Source organism: Anguilla rostrata, chromosome 10 (genome assembly GCF_018555375.3).
Source record: "Anguilla rostrata isolate EN2019 chromosome 10, ASM1855537v3, whole genome shotgun sequence".
NCBI lineage: Eukaryota > Metazoa > Chordata > Actinopteri > Anguilliformes > Anguillidae > Anguilla > Anguilla rostrata.
The window spans coordinates 13,279,703-13,301,670 of record NC_057942.1 but is presented as its reverse complement, the minus strand read 5'-3'; the positions used below and the strand labels follow the sequence as shown (position 1 = coordinate 13,301,670).

The 21,968-nt window shown below is 40.8% G+C and overlaps 1 protein-coding gene across 1 annotated transcript; it reads left to right on the top strand.

Moving 5' to 3' along the window:
- Window positions 1–1,941: 1,941 nt before the first annotated feature.
- On the top strand, window positions 1,942–21,369 carry tbc1d13 (TBC1 domain family, member 13). The gene is made up of 13 exons (XM_064354245.1): window positions 1,942–2,088; window positions 2,598–2,698; window positions 5,302–5,375; window positions 5,534–5,574; window positions 6,303–6,364; window positions 8,452–8,551; window positions 8,879–8,961; window positions 9,414–9,573; window positions 10,979–11,189; window positions 14,550–14,713; window positions 15,038–15,198; window positions 15,383–15,440; window positions 16,275–21,369. Exons 2-13 carry the CDS (start codon window positions 2,676–2,678, stop codon window positions 16,338–16,340), a joined length of 1,203 nt encoding a protein of 400 aa, XP_064210315.1. The 5' UTR covers window positions 1,942–2,088; window positions 2,598–2,675; the 3' UTR covers window positions 16,341–21,369.
- The last annotated feature ends 599 nt before the right edge of the window (window positions 21,370–21,968 follow it).

Genomic DNA, 21,968 nt, shown 5'->3' with positions numbered 1-21,968 from the left:
TGAGGAAAAGATAGTGGGGTGGTCCAAGATATTACACCCCTGCCACAGTTAGTTCCAGTTTGTACACTTTGTATACTCAACCATAACGGACAACTTCGCTGACTTCGAAAACTATAAAGTCAGAAACAGCAATAACAACTTATTCTTGTCTCCAGTCCTGCTATGATTACTTCTCTTCATTAGACAACATTCACACTTGTTCAGTGTTCATAGTAGTCTGTTGCAGGACACACCAGTTAATAAAATAAAACTTGTATGGATGTACACGTAATGTTGTTTCAGTCAGAAGATCAAATACAAAAAAAACTTACTGCTCAACATTGCCCCCCCCCCCCCCCCCCCCCACCCGCCCCCCTTATATTACAAAGCATGCCAAATAACCCTGAATATTCTTTAAATTTTAATTCAGTTTAATTTAAAAAAGAGTACTGGCATGAAATGAAAACTATTTATGTCTATAATTGAAAAAGCTATTAAATTAATCTGTTCTATGGACAGCCTGTGGAAACATAATGCTGCTGTATAAGGTGCTTTGGAATTACTTGAAGTGTATTTTCTTGCTTTGGACCAGAAACCCTGAACGCCTGGTCATCAGCCACTGGTCATCAAAAGCCCTTTGTAGTATTGAGCCATTGGCCATCAAAATCTTACGTAGTATCTGAAATATTCTTCATTGTAAAAACAATCTGGGACAATAGAAACATAAAACAATTTAAATAATACTAAAAACCCAGAAAGATAACTACCCCTTTATGAATGTTGTTTTCAACATTTAACTTGCACTGTAGGTCACAAATGCATTTCTAAAATCAACCTTAAAATCCTCAATTTCTTCATGCCATCCACAACTGAGGAGCGGTTCATGGCAGTAAGGTACAGTGAATCAACATGGAAAACCTTCATATTAGTTATGATAGATTTTCCTTGAAGAATTACTAAAATATATATAATATCATTTTCCATCCCATCTGTTCATTCAGCTGGAAGCACAGATATTGCACAGTTGATTTGATCAGTTTTTTTATTTTTATTTTATGCAAAGCAGCTGTCTGTCAGTCAAGGAAGCACATCTATCAAAGCTGTCTAGATGATGGAATGACCCTGGGTTTTGTGACATATTTGCTTTAAAGTGTACGTAATTTAGGATTATCCTATTTTTTTCAAGCGGAATATTTGCACTTGAGGACACATCTGTTAAATCCTGAATGGCATGCAGCTGCTGCTCAAAGTTGTTTTTAACCTTCCAACTACCTGGTTCCAGAAAATTTCAAGCTACCAAAAGATGAAGGTTCCATCTCGTTGATGGGGAAGTTATGGACACAACAAGATGGAAAATATAGTATGTCCCAGAACTGTGGCTATTTATACCAAATGCAATTAGAAAACACTTTGTACTCCCTTCTGGAGCCGTTAGGATCATTGTTAATTGAGTGTCACCTCAAAGCAGCTGAGTGGTTACGAGGAAAGGGCATTGCATGCATAGTGGCAGTGTATTCTATTTCCTTATGAATTCCACCAGGTGTCACTGTAGACTCGTAGTAGGTAAAAATGCTTTCACGTGTAATCAATGTTGATTTAAAAAATATACTTTGCCCGTATCTATTTTGTAAAGACGTTTAATATATATGAAATATTTCCAATTTATTTTCCCCAAGAAAATATTGCTTTTGATTTCTGACTTCTGCACCCTTTTCGGCGTTGAAAAAGTCATGGATGAAAACCATTAATTCAATGATTTAACCTGGACCAGAGCGCAGGTAAGTTGCTGTAAGCGGCCTCTAAGACATATCGTCAAAGGCATATGGGAATTCACATATCCATGCTGTGGCTCCTGAGGTCAGAAGTAGAGGTAGGTATATCGTTGTGATTGTATATCCCATGGAGGCGCGGTTTCCCCTCATTGCTTTGGTCTAAATAGGCCCCAGAAATCTGCTGCCGGACGCACACGTCGGTGTCTGCAGTGCAGTGCAGCACAACTCAACTGATGGATACATTTGTTTATTTATTTAACCAGGTTAGACTCACTTACATGGAAATCTCTTTTTCAAGACAGGCCTGAGAAGAGGAGCAGCAGAACAATTTCGCAACGTATGAAATGCGTTTACACCACATAGAGTACATAAAGTATTACAATACAAAACAGCCTCAATGTCTCAGAAACACGTACAATCACAAAGTGATTATTAAATAGATTTTTGAAAGCATTTGGAGAAACCAGTTTTCTGTCATTTGTTCTATGACCAAGGCGCATAATTAAATGAAAATATGCTTTCTTCATAATTGTAATTTAGCCTGATGTTTTTTTTCTCTATGTATTCATACTTGCAGTTTTCCGCATAATGTACGCACGCGTCATACTTGCTGAAAACCCACGCTCTTCTCGCAGCATGCAACAGTAACACATTCAACTATAAATATTCACTAAATACTCTGTGCAGTTTCCTGTAAATTATAAACCCATAACTTGACAGTATTATGCCTAAAATATATGCTATTGTGTTACCAATCAAAACGAAAGACACTTCACAGGGCTATTCATGCTAGTTTAATTCACGAAACCAGAAAAGTAAAAGCAATGTTTTCTTCTTCTGTGTTAGGTTCCACCAAGGTTGTTTCCCAATCGGAATATTTTTATTGCAACACGGAGTTCCTGCTGTTTTGATGAGGAAGTCAACATGTCGAGTTCGTACAGAAACAGGTGAGGAAAAATACACAGTAAACGTTTATTTTAGCATGAACCTAGTTGTGAATATATTGGGGCATACGCATAAGTGTTAATTGGGACAATGGAAACACATTTCCCTGGGTTTTGTTGTTCTCTATAACGTTTAACGTTTTCTTTATATCACACTGGCCGCTGTTTCAATGAATGCTACGCATGTTAGCTGGCAAGGTATTTAGCGTAGCACATAGGCAGTGCTAGCTAGCAAATCCATTTTTTGCTGACTGTGTCGGTGAAGCCGATTGTCAGTCGGTTGTTGTGGTCTAATGGTTGATTCATCAACGACCGTATGTGTTATTATTAAATTGTTTTGGCATACATTAGTTAAACCTCGTTTGCTAGCTAGTTTACTATAATTATGTCGCCTACACGAGAGCTAATTGGCTAGCTAACCGTTTTAACTAACCAGCTAGCTAGCTGTCTAGTCAACGGTAGCTTGTCTGAATTTTCATATTGTTTCGAGGTTTAGTTCGAGCCTTCATAACTTGTGTTTAGAATGGGAAAATGTTGGATTTTCAGCTAGCTTGATGGACTTCTGGTTCTCTTGGTAATAGCTGTCAAGAGAGTATCTGCCTTTAAATGGAATTATTGTGCATGCCAAGTAGTCTACTTAATACAAACCTGGCTCTGTTCATAATAAATATTTGGGCAAACTCGCGGCTTGAAACGTAATACGTTTGCAGGGATGTCAGCAGGCAAACCAGCTGCATACTTAGCTAGTTGCCATATTGTTTACGGTAAAAGAGGTAATTAACCAACAGCATGCCTACCTAAACTTTCCTTATGGGTTTACTAAATGCTGTAAAAGGAAAGCCATAGATTTTAGCGTGCCGTATAAGCTGTCTTTGTAGGTTTACCACTCGCAGTTAGCACATTGTTGCCTGGTTGGCCAGTGTTTGCAGACTTAAATCGAATTATGCATGGTCAGCTAACTGTCTGCATTCCTTTATTATCAAATTAACGATTCTGAGCTTTCCCAGTGCTTTAGACTTACAACATTTATTTGAAATTATTGCATAGTTGAATGTTTTCCATAGCATTTGAAGCACAAGAGAATGCACTAAAAAATCACCAACATATGCACTAACATAAAACCCCCTCACTGTATTACGTATGTTTCAAACTCATGTACATTTTAATGGATTCCCTGAAATATTTAGCTAAACGTGTTGCAGTGTAAAGTGCTTTTTAATATATATATGCGAAGAAACGAACATGTCTTTTCCAGACATGAACACATCATGTATTCTTTTCGTGTTTTTTTCGTGGTTCAAACAAGTATATTGTGTTGGAATTGTTCCAAGGACGGCACATGACACTTGATAGCTTTCATAGTGAAAGTGGAAAGGGAAACGGCTTCCCCTCAGTTTTATGCAAGTTTGGGAAAAGTCTAGAAAAGAGCTTGTATAAGACCAATCAAAGCAACCAATTAACTCTGGTAACAAAGATATTTTTGTGTATTGTACCATAGCCAGTTTTGTCAAGGTCAATGTCCACACTGTGTGTAGAACATTTGATAAGACACATTAACCTAGCTACATGTTTTCCCACTGAATTCCAGGAAGCCAACTTTGCTGATACTATGCAGTTCTGGAAAGTAGTGGAATAGGAAGCAGCATATGTATAGTCAGGTGAGGACAGAAGCAGTTGTTTTTGGATACATCCAGCCCCAGCTCAGGGTAGATAAGTTTGTTGCAATAGCTGGACCTTGTGGCGTTTCTGGACTGTCAGACAGTTCAATATTCATTATCATATGACTTGGAGAGTGTGTATTTGAAAGCTGTAAAGTTTACACAGCGTTGTATTCAGAATCATTCAGTGGCACAACCGTGCTGGACTCTTATAGGTTATTCTCTGGAGTCTTATAGACGGTCATGATAATCTGATATATGTAGATCAGATTTGTATGAATTATGAAAGAAAACATTTTTTCCCTCTCCCAATGTAGAAAAGGCCATAAGTCACTCTCTCGTACTCTCTGTTATTTCATATGACCACACATGAGGCACTTATGGTATTTATTGTGGATGGTTAGACAAAAACAAATCGGATTTGAAAAAAAAGTTTCCCCCTGTCTGTTGTTAAATCTTTTAAAAATCAATACAGATTTTTTAAAGCTCCCCATTGGTCACAGAATGGAAGAATCTAGCTCTTGTAGAGCACACCCACACTCATTTTATCATTAGCGTGCTGTGCAGACTCAATCTGAATGAGGTGCCAGTGGAATGTGACTCATAACATTCACATATGCTGCATTGCACAATGCCTGCATTTTAATGTGCTTTTTGCAGCTCATGTTAGTTTTAAGCGCCATTGAGTATTTTTATCAATACAGCCATGCCCTTTGTGACTGTGACACAATTTCACAGGAAATGTAACATGCATTGTGGAATGACAGCAAGTAAGGACAGCAGCATGAATTTGTCTGATGAATGCTGCTTTGTCGTTGGCTTTAATGCAATTGCAATGTCCATCCCCAGTCGTGCTAGCGATACTCTATGGGCAGTTGTATAGAGGCTGCTGCTTGTTTACTGTAATGATTTTACCTATCTGATTTTCATCCTCAATCCTTTGTCTAGGATTCAGGAATTTAACGTGGCCTTAGAAGAGGAGAAGATTAACTTACAGGCACTTCGTGAACTCTGCTTCAGTGGTAAGCAGTGTACAAGATCAAATAGATTTTGCATACCTTTACTCTCACAGTTAAGCCTTGACTCTAATGGGTTTGGTTTGTTGATTTACTGTTATTTATGTTATATAAGACTCCATTTCCTTTGCTGCTGAAGGGTAATCACTTTACCTCTGAAACAGGAATCCCCTTTGAAGGAGGAATCCGAGCCTTGTGCTGGAAGGTAAGTCCATTTGCTTTTCATTTCCCACCAGCCCTCCTCCATTTTATACCAGCCTCCTATATGAAATCTTTGAGTGACAACACTTGCCCCTCCATCGACAGTGATCCATATGTAGCATGGGATTCAAAGTCGCTGTCAGCACCCGGTGTTGTGATTACGGCTGAATACCTTTTCCCAAGGAAACTTTTTGGTTTCGTGTCATGTTTCCCAAATGTAATTTTCAGCATATCCTCCAAAGGCATCTGAACAACTCCATGAGTGTATCTGTTAAGGCTCAATTAACTGACTGCATGACAGCATATAGATGTATCTGCAATGTTCAATATTAATAATTTGTTACCAGACCTCTGGATCCAGCACGATTCGTATAGATAAATATTTTATATGTTTTTAATTTTATATATAATATTTTTATATTCAGCTGGATGTCTTAAGCATTATACTTTGTTCATGTATCTTGCTAAAGGGTACAACAGCCAGGGGTGCCACCAGGGATTCTGGGACCCATGAAAATATCGCTCATTGGACCCCACCACCCCAGAAAATCCTATGTTGTAATATTTTTGAGGGCTTCTGTCAGTCACCGTTTTTATAATCATCCTGAACCCCGCCCCCCACCCCCCCTTTCAACGCCCCAGACAACAGCCGTGTCTGCCTCAAGATTGAAAACTCTCTCCCCTTTTATTGCCTATCCCTATTACCTAACAGCTATTCCTGGCTGCTTTCAGATTCTGTTGAACTATCTGCCTTTGGAGCAGGCACTATGGGACTCCTTCTTGAAGAAACAGAGGTAAACCTTTCCCAAATGAGTTTCCTTAGGCCCTGACCATCAGAGACACATTGTTTATTAGTTAGTGTGCCACCTCTGAGCTTGTGAAGCAGATTATCTTATTTTGTTATGCTTTTTTGCAGTCACTTTTCATGTTGCTTCTTCTTTTTTGTGGTGGTTGCGTTGGTACTCTGGTATTACAAATTTTCATTTTTTTATTTTTTTACGTTAGGTTTTTGCTAGCTGAAAGCTTACAGCACCAGTTGACAATTTGTGGTATAGCAACAGAACAATTTTATCTCCAGCTTCGTACTGCTTTGGAAAAGTGGAGTCCTTGGATCTCTAAAGTACACATCCTATAGTTTATTCATTCCTTCCGACAACTGGAACAACTGGTTTGGTTTCCTTCCTATGTGAAGATAATAAGCAACAATATCAGCCCACTCCGAATCATTTCAGTTTGGGAGAGAGATCTCCAGTGATTGGGTCTAGAATTTGATCGGGCTACTATATGGGGCAATATTTTCTTGTCCTATAAAAACTTTAGTGAGCGAAGAAATAAATAAATGTTTACTAACAAAATTTGCTTCACCCTGTTACACCAGTTTCAGATGGAACAAGGCTATGGGGACATGTTTGCATTTGTTTTGGGTGTGTCCAGCTTGGAATCAACTATGGAAATATGTAATATCAATCCTAGCTAGCCTCTTGAATATGGCTGATACACTATGTCCACCCTTACTCCTTTTAGAGGATGACACACATTTCAATCTTAATATATGACAAAGAGTTTTTTATGGCAGCACCTACTGCAAATAAGAAATCCGCACTGAAAGGCTGGCGTGTGTCTGGGTTTGATTTGAACATGGCTTCATTATTATTTTGACTTTCTTCTCTTGGAAAGATTTATTGCTAAAGTTAATAAAGCCATGCCACCAGTAATGGACACTTGATCCAAAGCTAATACCTACATAAATGAGTTAATATGAGTTGATATTCCCCCTAACAAGATCTGCTCAGTTGTTTTTTGTTAGTTAGTTTTTTGTTTATAAATTAAGTTTAATTTATATATAGCTCCTATTTTTAAGTTTTTTTTCCCCCTCTATTTATAATATCGCTATATTGTCCTGTATTACATACAACTTGATTGAAGGAAACAAACAAAAAAATCAAATTGTTGTAAAAAAAAAGCAACAGAACCCCAAAGATTTTGCTTCTCTTTATGTTTCTGACATTTGCTTGTTTGCAGTTGTTCGCGATTTCTCACATAAGTTTAGACCAATCGGAGCAATGTTTGTCATGTCTGAAGAGAAAGCTGTCATAAAATGCCTGAGACGCTGCTTGAGACACCGTCAAAGAAGCACTGTTTAAAAACAAATGTTTTTCTTGTTTTTTATTTTTCCCCATTTTGGAACGACCAGTTGCTAGTGTTAGCCAGTCCCATTGTCGCAACCCCTCTGCATTATGAGGTGGAGAATACTGAACTCCATTATGCGTCACTCCGTGGAACCTCTGGGCCACCGAAGTGATTTTATTTAGGATGGCTCCCTTCCCATTGCTGTTTGTCCAGTGCAGGTGTTGACCTACATTCGTCATCACTTCTAATTAGTCTTAATTTGAAGAGTGCTGCTGTTTGTTCTGAACTTCGTGTTCTGCCCTTTTTCTCCACAAATTAGATGCGCATGTCCACCAAACCCTTTTGAACTTTTTGCACTAAACTTTTAATGACATCTGCCAAAACTAGTGTTCAGGTTTAGGACTGCTTGGATCTTTAAATGGAAATCACACGCTGTTTTAACAGGGAGCTGAGCAGTGTCACTAAAGTCATTGCTGATGAACAAATCAGAGAATTATTACAGCGTCAGCAAAGACCCCTGTGACTTGAGCATGATGACAGGAACTAATTATGAAAGGCTCTGCCAGCCACGGTCGATTTTCATTTAGTCAGCTGTCTGTGGGGAAAGTAAAGCAAACAAAAAAAGAGTCTCGCAAAGCTGGCTGTTTTGACCCTGTTTTATTGTTGAAGTCCCATCATGCCTCACTTTGTGTGTGTGTGTGTGTGTGTGTGTGTGTGTGTGTGTGTGCATGTGCCTGTGTGTTTTTTGCAGGGAGCTGTACACTCAGTTCCTGAAGGAGATGATTATTCAGCCAGGCATTGCCAAGGCAAACCTGGGTCTCTCAAGGGAGGATGTGACCCTGGAGGACCATGTGAGTTCCTCATCATCTCTGACTCCAGCGGCCTCTGTACATATTAATAGAAAGGAAAACTGCTCTCCCCTTTTTTTGTCATTCAGTCATGTATAAGCCCTGCCTCCCACCTCCCTCTGGGTATCTTATCTTCTCTTCTCAGTTTCAGAACGCTTCACTTAAGTTTTGCAGGGCACCTTTCACTTAACTGTCAGGCAAACAGTGCAGTGTTGACATAAAGAGATGCCACATACAGTGTTAAATATGTTCTAAGTGTAATGCTGTATTGTATTTATATGGGGTTTGGGGAAAGGGAAGTAAAAATTAATAATTTCTCTCCATGTGCAGCCTCTGAACCCTAACCCGGACAGTAGGTGGAATAACTACTTCAAGGACAATGAGGTGTTGCTGCAGATCGATAAAGATGTCAGGTGGGATGCTGAGGGGACCAAACCCCCGAAAACACATTTATCTCACAAATAATTAACAGAAAAACTCATTTTTTGCTGAACAACCTTGTGAAACTTAATTGCTGGCTCAGCTGCAGTTAAAACTGGCATGCATACTTCCCAGGCTGTTACAGTTCAGAAGAAAGAGTGTGGCACGGCAATACTCTTTTATTAACCTCTGGTGCAGAGATCCTGCTTTTGATGGACATTCTGTATGCTGTTTAATATGTTGTCTGTTGAATTTGTAACTATGTATGTTTAATGTTATGATTTTTGTAACATGAATGCAGATTTTGTATTTGTACCATGTGATATTTAGTCTAACTAGCTCTTGTGCACAGATCTGGAGCTCCTTGGACGGTCATGGTTTTTAGGGCACCACTCTTACCACAAGCTCCTATGTCCAACGGCACCCCCCTTTCCTCCCTGTGCAGACGCCTGTACCCCGACATGGCCTTCTTCCAGAGGCCCACAGAGTACCCCTGCCTGCTCATCCTGGACCCCCAGAATGAGTACGAGACGCTCCGGCGGCGTGTGGAGCAGACCACCCTGAAAGCTCAGACCGTCGACCGCAACCGCAGTGGAGTGACCAATGTACGTTTCTGAGGGGCCGTTTGGGCCCTGGGTTTGAGTTTGAACGCTCACACACTCGTACTCTGTGCATTTGGCATTTCCAAGCAATTTCGTTTATTTAAGGGAATTATAGCAGCTAACATCTAATCATCAGCCATGTGCTTGTGCTCCTGGTATTTAGTTGTACGTTATTTACTCCCTAAAATTAGTGGCTGTGCATTGCTTTACAAAAACAAGAAATGTTAAAGGAGGCAGAGGAACATTATGTCTGTTGTGATCTTGAAAATGTATGGATTACCTGCATATATTCATCATTTGAGTTGGTGGACTGGGCACACTTACTCAGAATAACTATTAACTATTATAAAGATAATATACAGGTAGATCAGGAGCTGCTGGCTCATCCTGTTAAGGCACTGTTCTAGTTAAGGCACAGTTGGGCCACATGGTCTGATAGTGATTCAGGACCATGCCAGACAATTGCATTTAGGGTCGCTGGCCGCTAGCTCCATAGGGTGACGCGTATTTGCTGATTACATCACTCAGGATATGGTCCATGTTTCTTTGCTATCTGGCAAACCCCACTGTTTGAATGGGTGCCCATGTTAAAACCGCATATGAAAGGTCTTCCATTGACTCTTTGTGCAAGCTTAGCTGTAGTGCGCAGTGTGAAAAGAAGCAGCTGGTTACCCCACATGTTCTGGAGGACGATCGTGGATTTCTTACCTCTCCCGCATCAGCAGTAGGGTTCGCAAATGAACGTGGCTGTGGTTGCTGATAACTGGACATTAAAAATTAGGGTGGGAATTGGATATGTAGGCCTACATTCCCACATTGGGCACCAAATTTATAAAAAGAAAAAAAGAGAAAATAAAATAAAATGGGGACTGATAAAAGCCAGTACTCTGATATTGTCTGCAACACAATCAATATAAATTGTAAAAGCTTTAAACTTTGAGTGCTCTGAGGTCCAGTATAACTCTGATAAGTGTCTCTCCTGATCAGTGCTCTGAAGCTTGGACTGCTGTGAGTAAAATGGGGTTTCCTTCATAGTGTGTGGCTTGGTGTAGAAGAATGTTGTGAGAATATGTTCTGCATGTTTCCAGCACTTTCTGGAATTTGGTTTGATACCTTTGACACATTTTTTGACATGTGTTTTACGTTATGTGTGTGTGTGTGTGTGCTCATGACCTGGTGGTTTACTGCTCCTTTAGTACTCTGGTAAAGTACTTTTTTCCACTTTACAAGTAGCAGGTAGACAATTAAAGAAGATATATTCTCTAATATGGGGTGACGGTTGTGTTTGACATTAGCCTTTATTGCTTTGTAACTGTAGAGTTTGTAACTGCAGAGTGAAATTCTGAGCCTTTGTTCCCAGCATTCCAGTGTTCTGACAGATCTGTATGCGATCTCTGTGTGAACTCAGGTCAGCTCCCCTGGGAAGGCTCAGAATCTGTACCCGTCTAACGAGTACGAAGTGCTCCCCAACGGCTGCGAGGCGCACTGGGAGGTGGTGGAGCGCATCCTTTTCATCTACGCCAAGCTGAACCCGGGCATCGCCTACGTGCAGGGCATGAACGAGATTGTGGGGCCCATCTACTACACCTTCGCCACCAATCCCAACAATCAGTGGAAAGGTACAGAACATCTGTCCGTCTCAGGGGAATGCACTCTATTTAGATTATGGGATACATTTAGGGATTACACACCCCTCTTAATAACTGCGTAATTCAAGCTATTTCAGTTTCATAAGCCATTAAAGCCTACCTTTCTGACTATAGGTAGGCAGGTAGCTTGGCTTAAAAAAATTTCATTCACACTTTTAAAATGCCTAATTAAAATTACATTTTGACCCAAGCTGTTAGTACATTCAAATGATCAAATAACTTTTAATGATGTACAGTGCCTTCCAAAATTATTGGCACCACTTATGAAGATAAGCCAGAAAGGACTTTATAAGATATACAACACTGCTAATGAGCTGTGTTGTGAGAAAAAACTTTCTAGTTTCCATATTCTTTTATATTACTATTATTGCTCAGAGAATTCTTTTCATTAAATAAAAAATGTGTTTCCCAAAAAGATATGTGTCAAAATTATTGACAACCCTGTTCTCTGTACTTTGTGTACCCGACTTCTGTAGACATAGGTGAATATTGTGGGGTTCTTTGAAAGATCTATGCAGAATCTTTCAAGATTCTTCAGTGTGCGCTTGTGATTTGTCTAATAAGATGGAGTACTGCCATTTTGAGTACAGCAGAACCATATGGCTGCTAGTAGAATTTTATTAGAGGATTCTCACGAAGCACTGAACCTTACCTATTGTTGGTCTACATGCAAACCATCCATTATTTATTAGATGGCGTTTGTCTAACCACAAAGGGATTAGTACCTGAGTTTGCATAACAAATGTAAGCTAGTGTTAGTTCCCCCCTCCCCATTTGCATTGTGTTCTTTGTTCTGTTAAATGTGTCGTTCAGAGTTAGAGATATGAATGCTGTCGTGAATGTAAACACCTGTTTTATTGACTGGGTCGGGGCTCATGATGGAGCATGTGATGTCTGAGCGTCACATGAAAGCTCGTCCCCTCCTTTCGCTCTCATTCTCTGCCCTGTGTTTAAGCCGACATTGATTTTAACTTTGAACTCTACCACATTGTGATCTGGTGTGATCTGTTCTTGCTCGCATTGCCTCCAGTAGTTCCTCGATCCAAGTCGGGACAGGTCTGTCTCACCTCACTGTGTGATGCCACGCTCGTCGTGCCCAGAAGTCGACGGAGCAAAAATGGGCATGTTCATTGTGAAGTTTTGTTCTGAGAAACTGGCGTGGGTATTTGTACACCCCACTGCACTCCTCCCCTGTAAACAGGTTGGGAGCATGTGCATTCTCCCATAGTCCAGTGCTCATTCAGGCTTTGTCTTAATTACCTAACGTGAGGTCCTTGACTGAATCAAATGAGCAGGTTTAAACTCACTTTAACTAATTATCAAATTGAAACTGTTGATTTAGATTTCCAGGTTGCTGGTGATTAGACTTCACCCACCAGGAATATATGCAGACTTTTCTAGACATCCAGGAGCATAATCAAAATATACACATATACTCACATACTGCTACATATATACATACAGGTAAATGCAACAGTGTTGGGACAAAGTTCTGGAACAAAGTATTATGGACAGATGAGACCTCAATAGGCCTGTACCAGTGTGTTAGAAAGAAGATTGTGTGGAGAAAGAAAGGAACTGTTCATGATCTCCCTCATCTGTGAAACATGGTGTAGGTGGTCCTATGGTTTGGGCTACTGGTTATGGTTTGCTACTGGAACAGGCTCATATCGCTTTATTGATGATGACTGCTAATGGCAGCAGCAGGATGAATTCTGCAGTGCACAGAAACATCTGTTCAGTTCTGAGCAAATTACTCAAAACTCATTTGATGGCACTTCACCATCCAGCTGGACGATGGCCTCAAACACAGTGCTAAAGTAGCCAAGCCTTCCACAGCCAAAAAGTGGAATGTTCTTGACTGGCCAAGTCAGTCACCTGACCTGAATCCACCTGACCCGATGTCTTCAAAACGCCCCAGAAACAAACAGGAACTAAAGATGGCAGCCGTACAGGCCTGGCAGAGCATCACCAGGGAAGACATCCAGTGTCTGGTGATGTCTATGGGTTGCAGTCATCAAATGCAAAGAATTAGCAAGTTATCAAACAAACACTATTGTAAATATTAAGACTTTATTTCAGATTATCTTAATTTTTCCAATTACTTCTGCTGCCCTAAAGTGAGGGGGTTATGTATGAAATTCTTTCAGGACCAACTGGTGTGAATTTTAAATACCCTCCAATTACAGCTGATAGTGTGAACTTTAACCTCATATTCATTGTTTTATTTCAAATCCAATGTGCTGGAAAATAGAGCCAAAACAATAAAAATTGTCCCTGTCCAAATACTTTTGCATTTAACTGTGTATGACAGGCATGGGTGGAGTTAGGTCCACATTGCATTTACATCTCTACACTGTTGGAATGCATCCCAGCACAGTCATGAGTGTGTGGCTGGTGCCCGTCACTTCAGAATAGGGTGACCAGGATTTACCAAAGTGCTCCTGGCAAAATGCACTTATTGATGTTCCTTTCACGCTCTGACTCATTGGTCTTACTGGTCTAATCTCATCATGAGGGCAGCTTCTCCTGCCCTCACTGGTGTAATTCAACTGTTAAGAGACGGTTTGTCTGTAGACACCGCTCCCCCTGCAGGTAAAGAGTGGGAATGCAATACAGAAAAATATAGTCTTGAACAAACTAACTTCTCTTTCCTCATTCTCAGGGATCTTTAAATACATGGCAGGCCAGGGTCTACTATGAGCAGGTTAGGGAACTGAGTGGAAGCCGCCTGTTGTTAGCAGACTAACCTGCTTATTTTGTTAGACCTTGTATGGGTCAACATGCTCTGCATCATTATTTTTGTAGTGTTTTCCATCAATCCTGTCGATTCTGATAGTATTTTACGCTTCATTGTTGAGTTTTTCATTTTTTTCGCCATGTCGGTAGCTTCCCAATGCATATGGGTCATATGAATATGCAAGTTTAGTTTACCTCAGACAAATTAATCTAATCTTTTGTTTGGAAGAGAAAACTAATGTGAAAGTTGAAATTTATTCACCGGCATTAAAAGTAAAATAATTCAGTTTCAATTAACAGAATTGACCTACCATACTTACCTATTCTGCACGCATGCAGACATGGAGAAAAAAAAACCTTTAAAAACCATAAAACCCAACGATAAAGCAGGTGCATAAAATAAAAAAAAATCTAAACTGATAACAATGATGGAAAATACTTTGAAAATAACCAGGTTTAAAAAAATAATCCTTTAACTGAAATTGTGTGCGTTTATATTTTTGTTCCTATACAAACTGATGCACTAGGGAATATATTTAATGGGAAAAACAATGAAGTGACTCTTTAATTTGTTTTTTTTTCTTGGATCAGAACATGCGGAGGCAGACACCTTCTTCTGCTTCACCAACCTGATGTCAGAGAACAGGGACAACTTCATCAAGAGCCTGGATGACTCTCAGTGTGGGATCACCTACAAGATGGAGAGTGTCTTCTCCACGCTCAAAGAGAGGGACATGGAGCTCTACCTCAAACTGGTCAGCAGGCCTCTGTGGAAACATAACATTTCTGTTTGGTTCTCCGTCTTTCCCAACATCTGCTTTACCCTTCAGGACTTTGTTCCTTGTTTTGGAGTTCAGTTAAAGGGGTACTCCAGCCAAAAGACATTGCTTAATATGTTGGCTCTCACTTGAAGAATAGTATATCTGTCTCATTTCTACTGTGCCACATAAATACTTTATCCAACAAGAAAGGAAATGTACAGGCCCTCGCCCTGAAAATGATGTCGCCTGGATTGAAGGCATTTGCATGGAACGGCTCAATAACTGGACTACATTTCCCTTTCCTCCTTGTCTCCCTAGCAAGAGCAGAACATCAAGCCGCAGTACTTCACCTTTCGCTGGCTCACGCTCCTGCTGTCCCAGGAGTTCCTGCTGCCGGACGTCATCCGCATCTGGGACACGCTCTTCTCCGACAAGGACCGCTTCGATTTCCTCATCCTGGTGTGCTGCGCCATGCTGATGTGAGGCCTCGTCCGTCTCCGTTTCTGTAGTTACCTGCGGCCTGTCGACACTTTAAGTGCGTGTCTCTGTGACAGGCACGTAGCGGTGCATTATGTGTTCCTGCGTTCCTGCATGCTCGGTACCTTCACAGTGTTTGTTTCTGCTCGCTGCTGGTCCGAATTGATTTTTTGTCTGCAATTTCAGTTTGATCCGGGACCAGCTGCTGGCCGGGGACTTTACGGTGAATATGAGGCTGCTGCAGGTAATGGACTCTTCTTTGTTTTCGTTCGATAAACAGTAATTACCGCCAACCCTACAGATAGATTGCCATAAACCAGGTGACCCAGGCTTGAACCACGTCAAAGTAATACCTCCTGTTTCTTTGAGCCAATCGTCTTTCAGCGTGTGATTTTTCTGTTTATTAATCACTATGTTTACACAACTGTTTTTACCATTGCGAGATTCCAAGAGGAAGCAGTTCATTTGAAGCGTTAGCTAGCTTGCTTAAGATGAGGAAATAATCGCTCCTAGGTTTATAAAATATTAGCCTGTGTGGCAAAATTTTTTTCATCAGAACGCAAAAACATTATTTGGAGCTTATTTCTTCCTGCTAATCCCACAATTCCATACCCCTTTTCTGTAAGAAGTGTCATAATAAAATTATGAACAACATACGTTTATTGTGTTATTATTGTGAGTTGGCATCGTTTTATGGCAACAGTAGTTATTTTTCAGAATACAAGTGAATTAGTGTGAAGTGCATATTTTGAAATTTTCAGTGTTCCAAAGATGCAGTGTTCAGTGTGCTAGTGCGACCACTGGGTCATATGAGAGGATAGGAAAGCAGTATTTCTTTTGTTTCGTCTAGAGGTAAATAGCGAGACGGTTTCTGATTCCCTCATAAATTATGGTTTACAGGTGGAAAATTTCTGAGGTTCTGGCTACTTTTTCTTTATTGTGCATTTTCAGCAGAACAAGGTGGCCAGTCCCTTGTGAACAGGAGGGGGATTCATTGTGTGGGCTTGCCAGCAGTTTGGTTGGGGGTGTGTTGTGAGCACAAGCTAAGCTCATTTTGCCTTGGCCTTGTCATCCACAGGATTACCCCATCTCTGATGTGCACACTATCCTGAGGAAGGCCAAGGAGCTGCAGGACGGAGCATAGCCCTTTCCCTCTCCTTTTCTGCCACTGCATTCTGGGAAATCACAAATTGGCAGCATGGACAGCAGCTGCAGTGACCCTGTGAACCTGTGAGACGATACCACACTGCTGTGCATTGTGGGGGGAAAAACTCTGTCCTCGGGTTTCCTCTCAGCGTTGTCAATGCCCACACCCTGCAGACTGTATTCTGTTCAAGCCATTTATTTTTGCACTGAAGACTTTGAAAACCAAAAGAGAAATCAACACAGAAAAGATAAATGGGTCAGTACTACAGTAGCTACAGAAACATTCTAAGTAATAAGTATAAAACACTCCATGGCTAGTATTTCTAGTTAGTTTTTCTTCCTTGTTGTTTTTTTTTCTTTGATCAGAATGGGGTAATTGTTTTTTTAATTTGATGCAGTATTTCTTTTATAACAATCTTTAATCACGAAATGAAAGAATACTGCTTTATTTATACATCAGAAGAAAATGTGGGCATTTGGTGGACACCAACGCTGCCTCCCCAAACCAAATGACAGATGAATTTTCCAGACCATATCTTTACCTTAACACCTTTAGTTTAGGGAAGCTGGGGAAAATCTGCATTTTCTGGTCCACTTTGACAGTTTGCAGTGTGAATGCTACCAGTGGGGGGCAGGATGTACTGAAAGTCATCTTGGTGTGTTTTACCAAGCAAAATTAGGGGCCCTCAGATATTCAGTTAACCAGCCTGCAAACTGTCCGCCATTGGTCTTTGCAGGACGGGCTGGACTTTGAGGATCTTGTTGGTCTTGCGTAATTCTTTGTTGTCCGTTCTTTTTTTTTTTTTTTTGTATATCAAATCCGTAATGACCGGAGTATGTTGTTCTGCTGTCTGAGTGTGTGTGAGGAAAGTGTGGGGGAAACTGAATGTCCTAATCATCTTCTTTTTTTATCGTCAGTAACAAAACCGAGGATGGTTTTGGGGCCTCCCTTGGCTCTTTAAAATTTCAGCTGTGGGCGTGGCCTACAGTGTCCCACGTGCAGTCTGCTCTAATCCACTGACCTGTGTACATATGTTGGTGCAGTCGTGACTGTTTAAACCGACCTCAGATCTGCCGGACAGTCTGAGGAGCTACCCACAGGGCGTTTTATTAATACGGGCGTTTTACTAACCTCTACCAGTTTGTGCTGTTCACTCTCATTGGACGTGCAGAAAGGAGCCGAGGGTGCTGCTGTGTTACTGAAGCTGTACCGTCATGCAACAAGGTGGATTACACAGGAGATGTTTTCTTTGGTTTTGGCATCCCGAGATAAGCTCTGAGACCTTGAGTTTCACGTGTTCATAGGAGCAGAAGCGTATTCACTTTCTCATCCGTCAATATAAAGCCACTTTGCATGCCAACACGTGGTTGTGCTTCCAACGTGCAAGTTTTTTTTTTATTGTTATTTTTTATAGATCTATTTACTTCTTGCAGAATTTGTGCCTGTGTATCAAGGGTTGATTTCGCTGTGTAACTAGGGATTGATGGATTTGCCACTAAGAGAAGGTGACACTTTTCAGCCCCAAGCCCATTTGCATTAGTCTGTTGGAAACCTAAGGATCGTTTGTCTGTTTTGATGTGTATGCCTCTTGCAGTCAGCAGGTGACCCTGGCATTGGCTCGAGTGTGATTGCACAATATTAATATATATATATATATATGTTCCTTTCTTAAATCTACAGTTGCATTTTCACTATTCTGGGAGGGAATAGGAATCAAAGAGTGAGAAAACACATTAAACTGTTAGGTGATGTCTTTCAGTACTGCATTTTATGTGCCCCTTAGTTACTGAAGTTGATCGTGCTCTCTGAAGTATTCCGCCTTTGTCCTTGTTTTAAATAGAATTGTACCTTTGTTTTTGGAGCCTTTGAATAATGAAGGAATCGTCGTTGGTCGGTGATGCATGTAAATGTCTTGAGTATTTGGGTTAGTGCGCCAGATTTTGTGTCTTGTAACCATGGATCTGACTTCTTTGCAAAGCCTTTCACCATTTAAAGTCTTATCTGGTCGGTTTTTCTTTTTTCTTTTTTTGTGGTCTGTTGGTAATATGGTGGTAGAATAACTCACTAAACTCACCAGGAGACCAAATGCACAGAGGAGGTAATCTACAGAGGAAGTTAATAAGCTAAAACTTATTTCATATCAGCATATTTCAGGCCTTTGAGTTTTCTCTAATGTACTGTTTAGGCTGTGTTCTCAGCTGGTGTGTTCAAGTTAAAACTTAGTTAAAGACTTCTTGTCCTTGGGTGCTCTTTTTGCAGTGGTCAGTTCGTCTCACCGCAGTAAACCCCATAGCTGGCCGAGTCACGCTGCTTCCCCCTCCTTCTATCCCACTCTCCTTTTTTATTTTACTTTCTCCAAAATCTTTCTCCCCCCCCCCCTCCTCCCCTGCTCCCTGTGCCTGGACTGAGCTGGCTGGGGTTGCAGTAACAGTGCAGACGAGGCTGCCTGACGTGGCCGGCCTCAGGCAGGAACACTCCCACGCAGTGCAGCTCTCTGCCTCCGCTCTCCTGGCTCGCCTCAGACCCCCTGCTGTTCCTCATGCACCCTCTGCTTGCTGAGCCCACATAGGGTTTGTCTGCACCCAACCCTGGGGTACAGTGGGAGCCAGAACGTCTCCACACCTCCCACTCCCTTCCCAAATCAAACACATAATAACCATAATAACACTCGCACACCTCCTCCGGGGGTCATCCCTTAACGTGCATACCTCTATGATGTCACATAGCTGCAATAGCAAGAAGCAAGCAGCATGTGGCTTTGTCCCTTCGTGTGTGCATTGCTATGGGCTACTTCTCAGTTAAAGCTGAATTATTTGGATACTTGCAGAAAGCTATCGACCATCATGGACAACAATGTTTTGACGTTCGAAGAAGTCCTGAAGCGGCTACATTATGTCTGTAAGTGAGATTAGCACAGCAGTGACATCGGATCCGGTGCAGGTTTTGCCTATTAGGACATTGTTTGAACTCTTTTAACAGAATCTACTAAAACTGTATGGATCGTGCCTTTTCGAACTGCGTATCAGCTGCATAGCTTGAGCACGGCTAGTTGATTTTTGGACAGCTATGTTTGTACTATTTGCTGTTTTTAAAATGTTATTAGTTATGACATTGCATGCAAACATTTGTTTTTGTTGCTCGGCACCATTGTAATAATAATGGTTATGGTGTTTCCTGGATTGATGGGTGTCATGTCAAAACTATATATATATAACGTGGCAACAGTTTCCTTTTGTTTAGTTATGTCTTAGTAATCACACCCTGAAATAAAATACAATGACATGAAGGAAAATTTGTTTCAGAATTGGTCTCCATAATCATGTTTGTGTTAATGTGATCATTATTCTAATTATGAATCCCTGAAAGCGTATTCATACATTATGCATTTAGAATACCCAAACTTTGCCTCTGATTACCATTTCAAATACAAGTGTGAGACGTGTACATGTATGCCCCTGTTCTCTACACTATCTCACCATGTGATCGTAATGATATGTTTTTTTTATATTGAGGGTAACTGGTGGCCTTGTATCTGGGGGAAAATGGACATGGAGTTGGGCTGAGTGGAGTGCATTGGGTGGGATAATGACTGGATATTACCTCTAATTAAAATTGTGTGTGTGTTTGTGTGGTGTGCGTACGTGTGCGTGCACATATGTGTGTGCACTTGCATCCAAAGCAGCCAGTTCAGAAAAGTTGTCCTCTCCACCCCAACAAGCGCTGCCAGAAATGTCTCGGACGTTTCTGAATGTATTGCATTGTGGTCACTTTTGTTACAAAAAAAACGTGCTAAGATAAGGAGCAGTGGGCAAGGTCAGAGAGAACATCCAAGCATCATTAAAAGCAAACCTGCAGTCTCCTAACTGCCAGGGACAGGGTTCCTGGTTTAACCCTAAGAAAGCAGAGAGTGCATGTAATGTGGAGTGACGGTACGTTTTTATTGGCTGGTTGATTCTCACTTTTGTGAGAATACTGTCTTTGCTTTGCGAGTTCAGAAAGGATCCTCTAAGGATTTTCACCCAGACTGGCTGCACTCCTTAAGAGCTGTTAATAATATTATATGTGAATGTATGCTCAAGACATAATGCATTGGTTTCTTAAGATCTCATGTAGCCTAATCTATTCTAACCAGTTGCACAGAGGTGCCGGGCTTCAAGTTGTTGTATGTGGTAAAGCATAAGGTTTTTGTATTACCTGGATCCTGTGTGATTAACATGGAATCGACTGGTGATTGTGGTGGTGGTGGCATAGCCTTGTGTAGGGGGTGGTGAGAGGTTTTTAATCAGAAAGGTTTTAATGCAGGGTGTTTTCCACAAAGTCAAATGTTGGGGAAAAAATGCAGAACAAATGATTAGGTTGCTGTTATAGGAGTTCCGCTGCAGTGTTTACAAATCAGCTCTGTGTAGCAACATGAAGCTGTAACTTTAAGCTGCTTAGATGATGTGTCAACTGAATGGACCACAGGAGAACACTCAGGTGTGGAAAAAGGGGTGGAGCCTCACCAGATGCGGAACAATTGTTGACGAGACTCAATGGTGCAGTTAAAAGAAGAAGTGAACATATGAATATGAAAAAGATTTCTGTAGGGTTCAGGACAGGTTTTCTTCCTTTTGAAATAATGCCAGTCATTTTTATTGTTTGATTGAATCTCAACTAACATGTGCAGGTAAAATGGTGAGTCTGACTTTAATAATGAATCATGGCAGAGGAGTTCATTTTTATGAATCCTAGAAAGCACTCAAGCAAAAGCACCTGAGCTAAGTAAAACTGATCAGCAATGTTCACATTCTAACACATACCGTGGTCTTATGAAAGCAGTTTTACAAAAGTCTCTGTTTTTTGGGATTGTGTGTGTACGTGTGTGTGCATACGTGTGCATTAATTTGTGTGAGTGTGTGTGCCCATGTACACAATCCTGGTTTCTGTTTGTGCATGTGTATACAGTTTTAGTTAGGTAGCCATAGCCTAGTATCATATAAAATGTTTTTACAGTGTTTGCAATTACGTAATAAATGTCATGAAAATATTCAAATGTGTTCTGTATGTTTTTGTATGACACAAACTGTTAATGAGCAGAAGTTGGCGAATGGGATACTTGAACTTACTTACATTGCTAACATGAGTGCGTTTCGAGCGACACATTAAGGAGACATTGATGCAGATGACCTTCTGTGTCAAGAGTTTGGTGAGAACTTCCAAGATGAAGACCGTTTCCTGTTGAAAATGTGCTCTGGGACCAGTTTTTAGTTCTAATTTTAGCCGCAAAGGGCCTTGGATGCTCAAGGAACACAGATATGCCCCTGAGCTCAGTTCTTGTGATGTAGTGTAGCACAGTCTGAATTGTAGCATGGATACTGGTCCCAGAAAGCTAAGGCAAAAACAACCGGTTTGTTGAGAGGCTGTTGTATACGTGCTCTATGTATGTATGTTAGGAGCCCCTCATTTTTCCTGCTTCCCAACTCATTCTTTTTATCCTTTTTATCCATCCTGTGAATATAGAAGTGGTCCCTAAAACCTAGTGATCCAGGCAGTCGATGAATTGCACGTTGTTGTCCAGATAAATCCTGTCTTTAACATACTGTATTTTGGTTGCAACTGGTGGAAATAATACAATTAGCTGACGCA

Excerpts from the sequence above, each read along its gene's own strand:
- tbc1d13 (XM_064354245.1), top strand. The coding sequence starts at position 2,676 with ATGTCGAGTTCGTACAGAAACAG. Across the intron at positions 5,575-6,302 it reads TCCGAGCCTTGTGCTGGAAG|ATTCTGTTGAACTATCTGCC; the intron begins GTAAGTCCATTT and ends GGCTGCTTTCAG. Across the intron at positions 8,962-9,413 it reads CAGATCGATAAAGATGTCAG|ACGCCTGTACCCCGACATGG; the intron begins GTGGGATGCTGA and ends CTCCCTGTGCAG.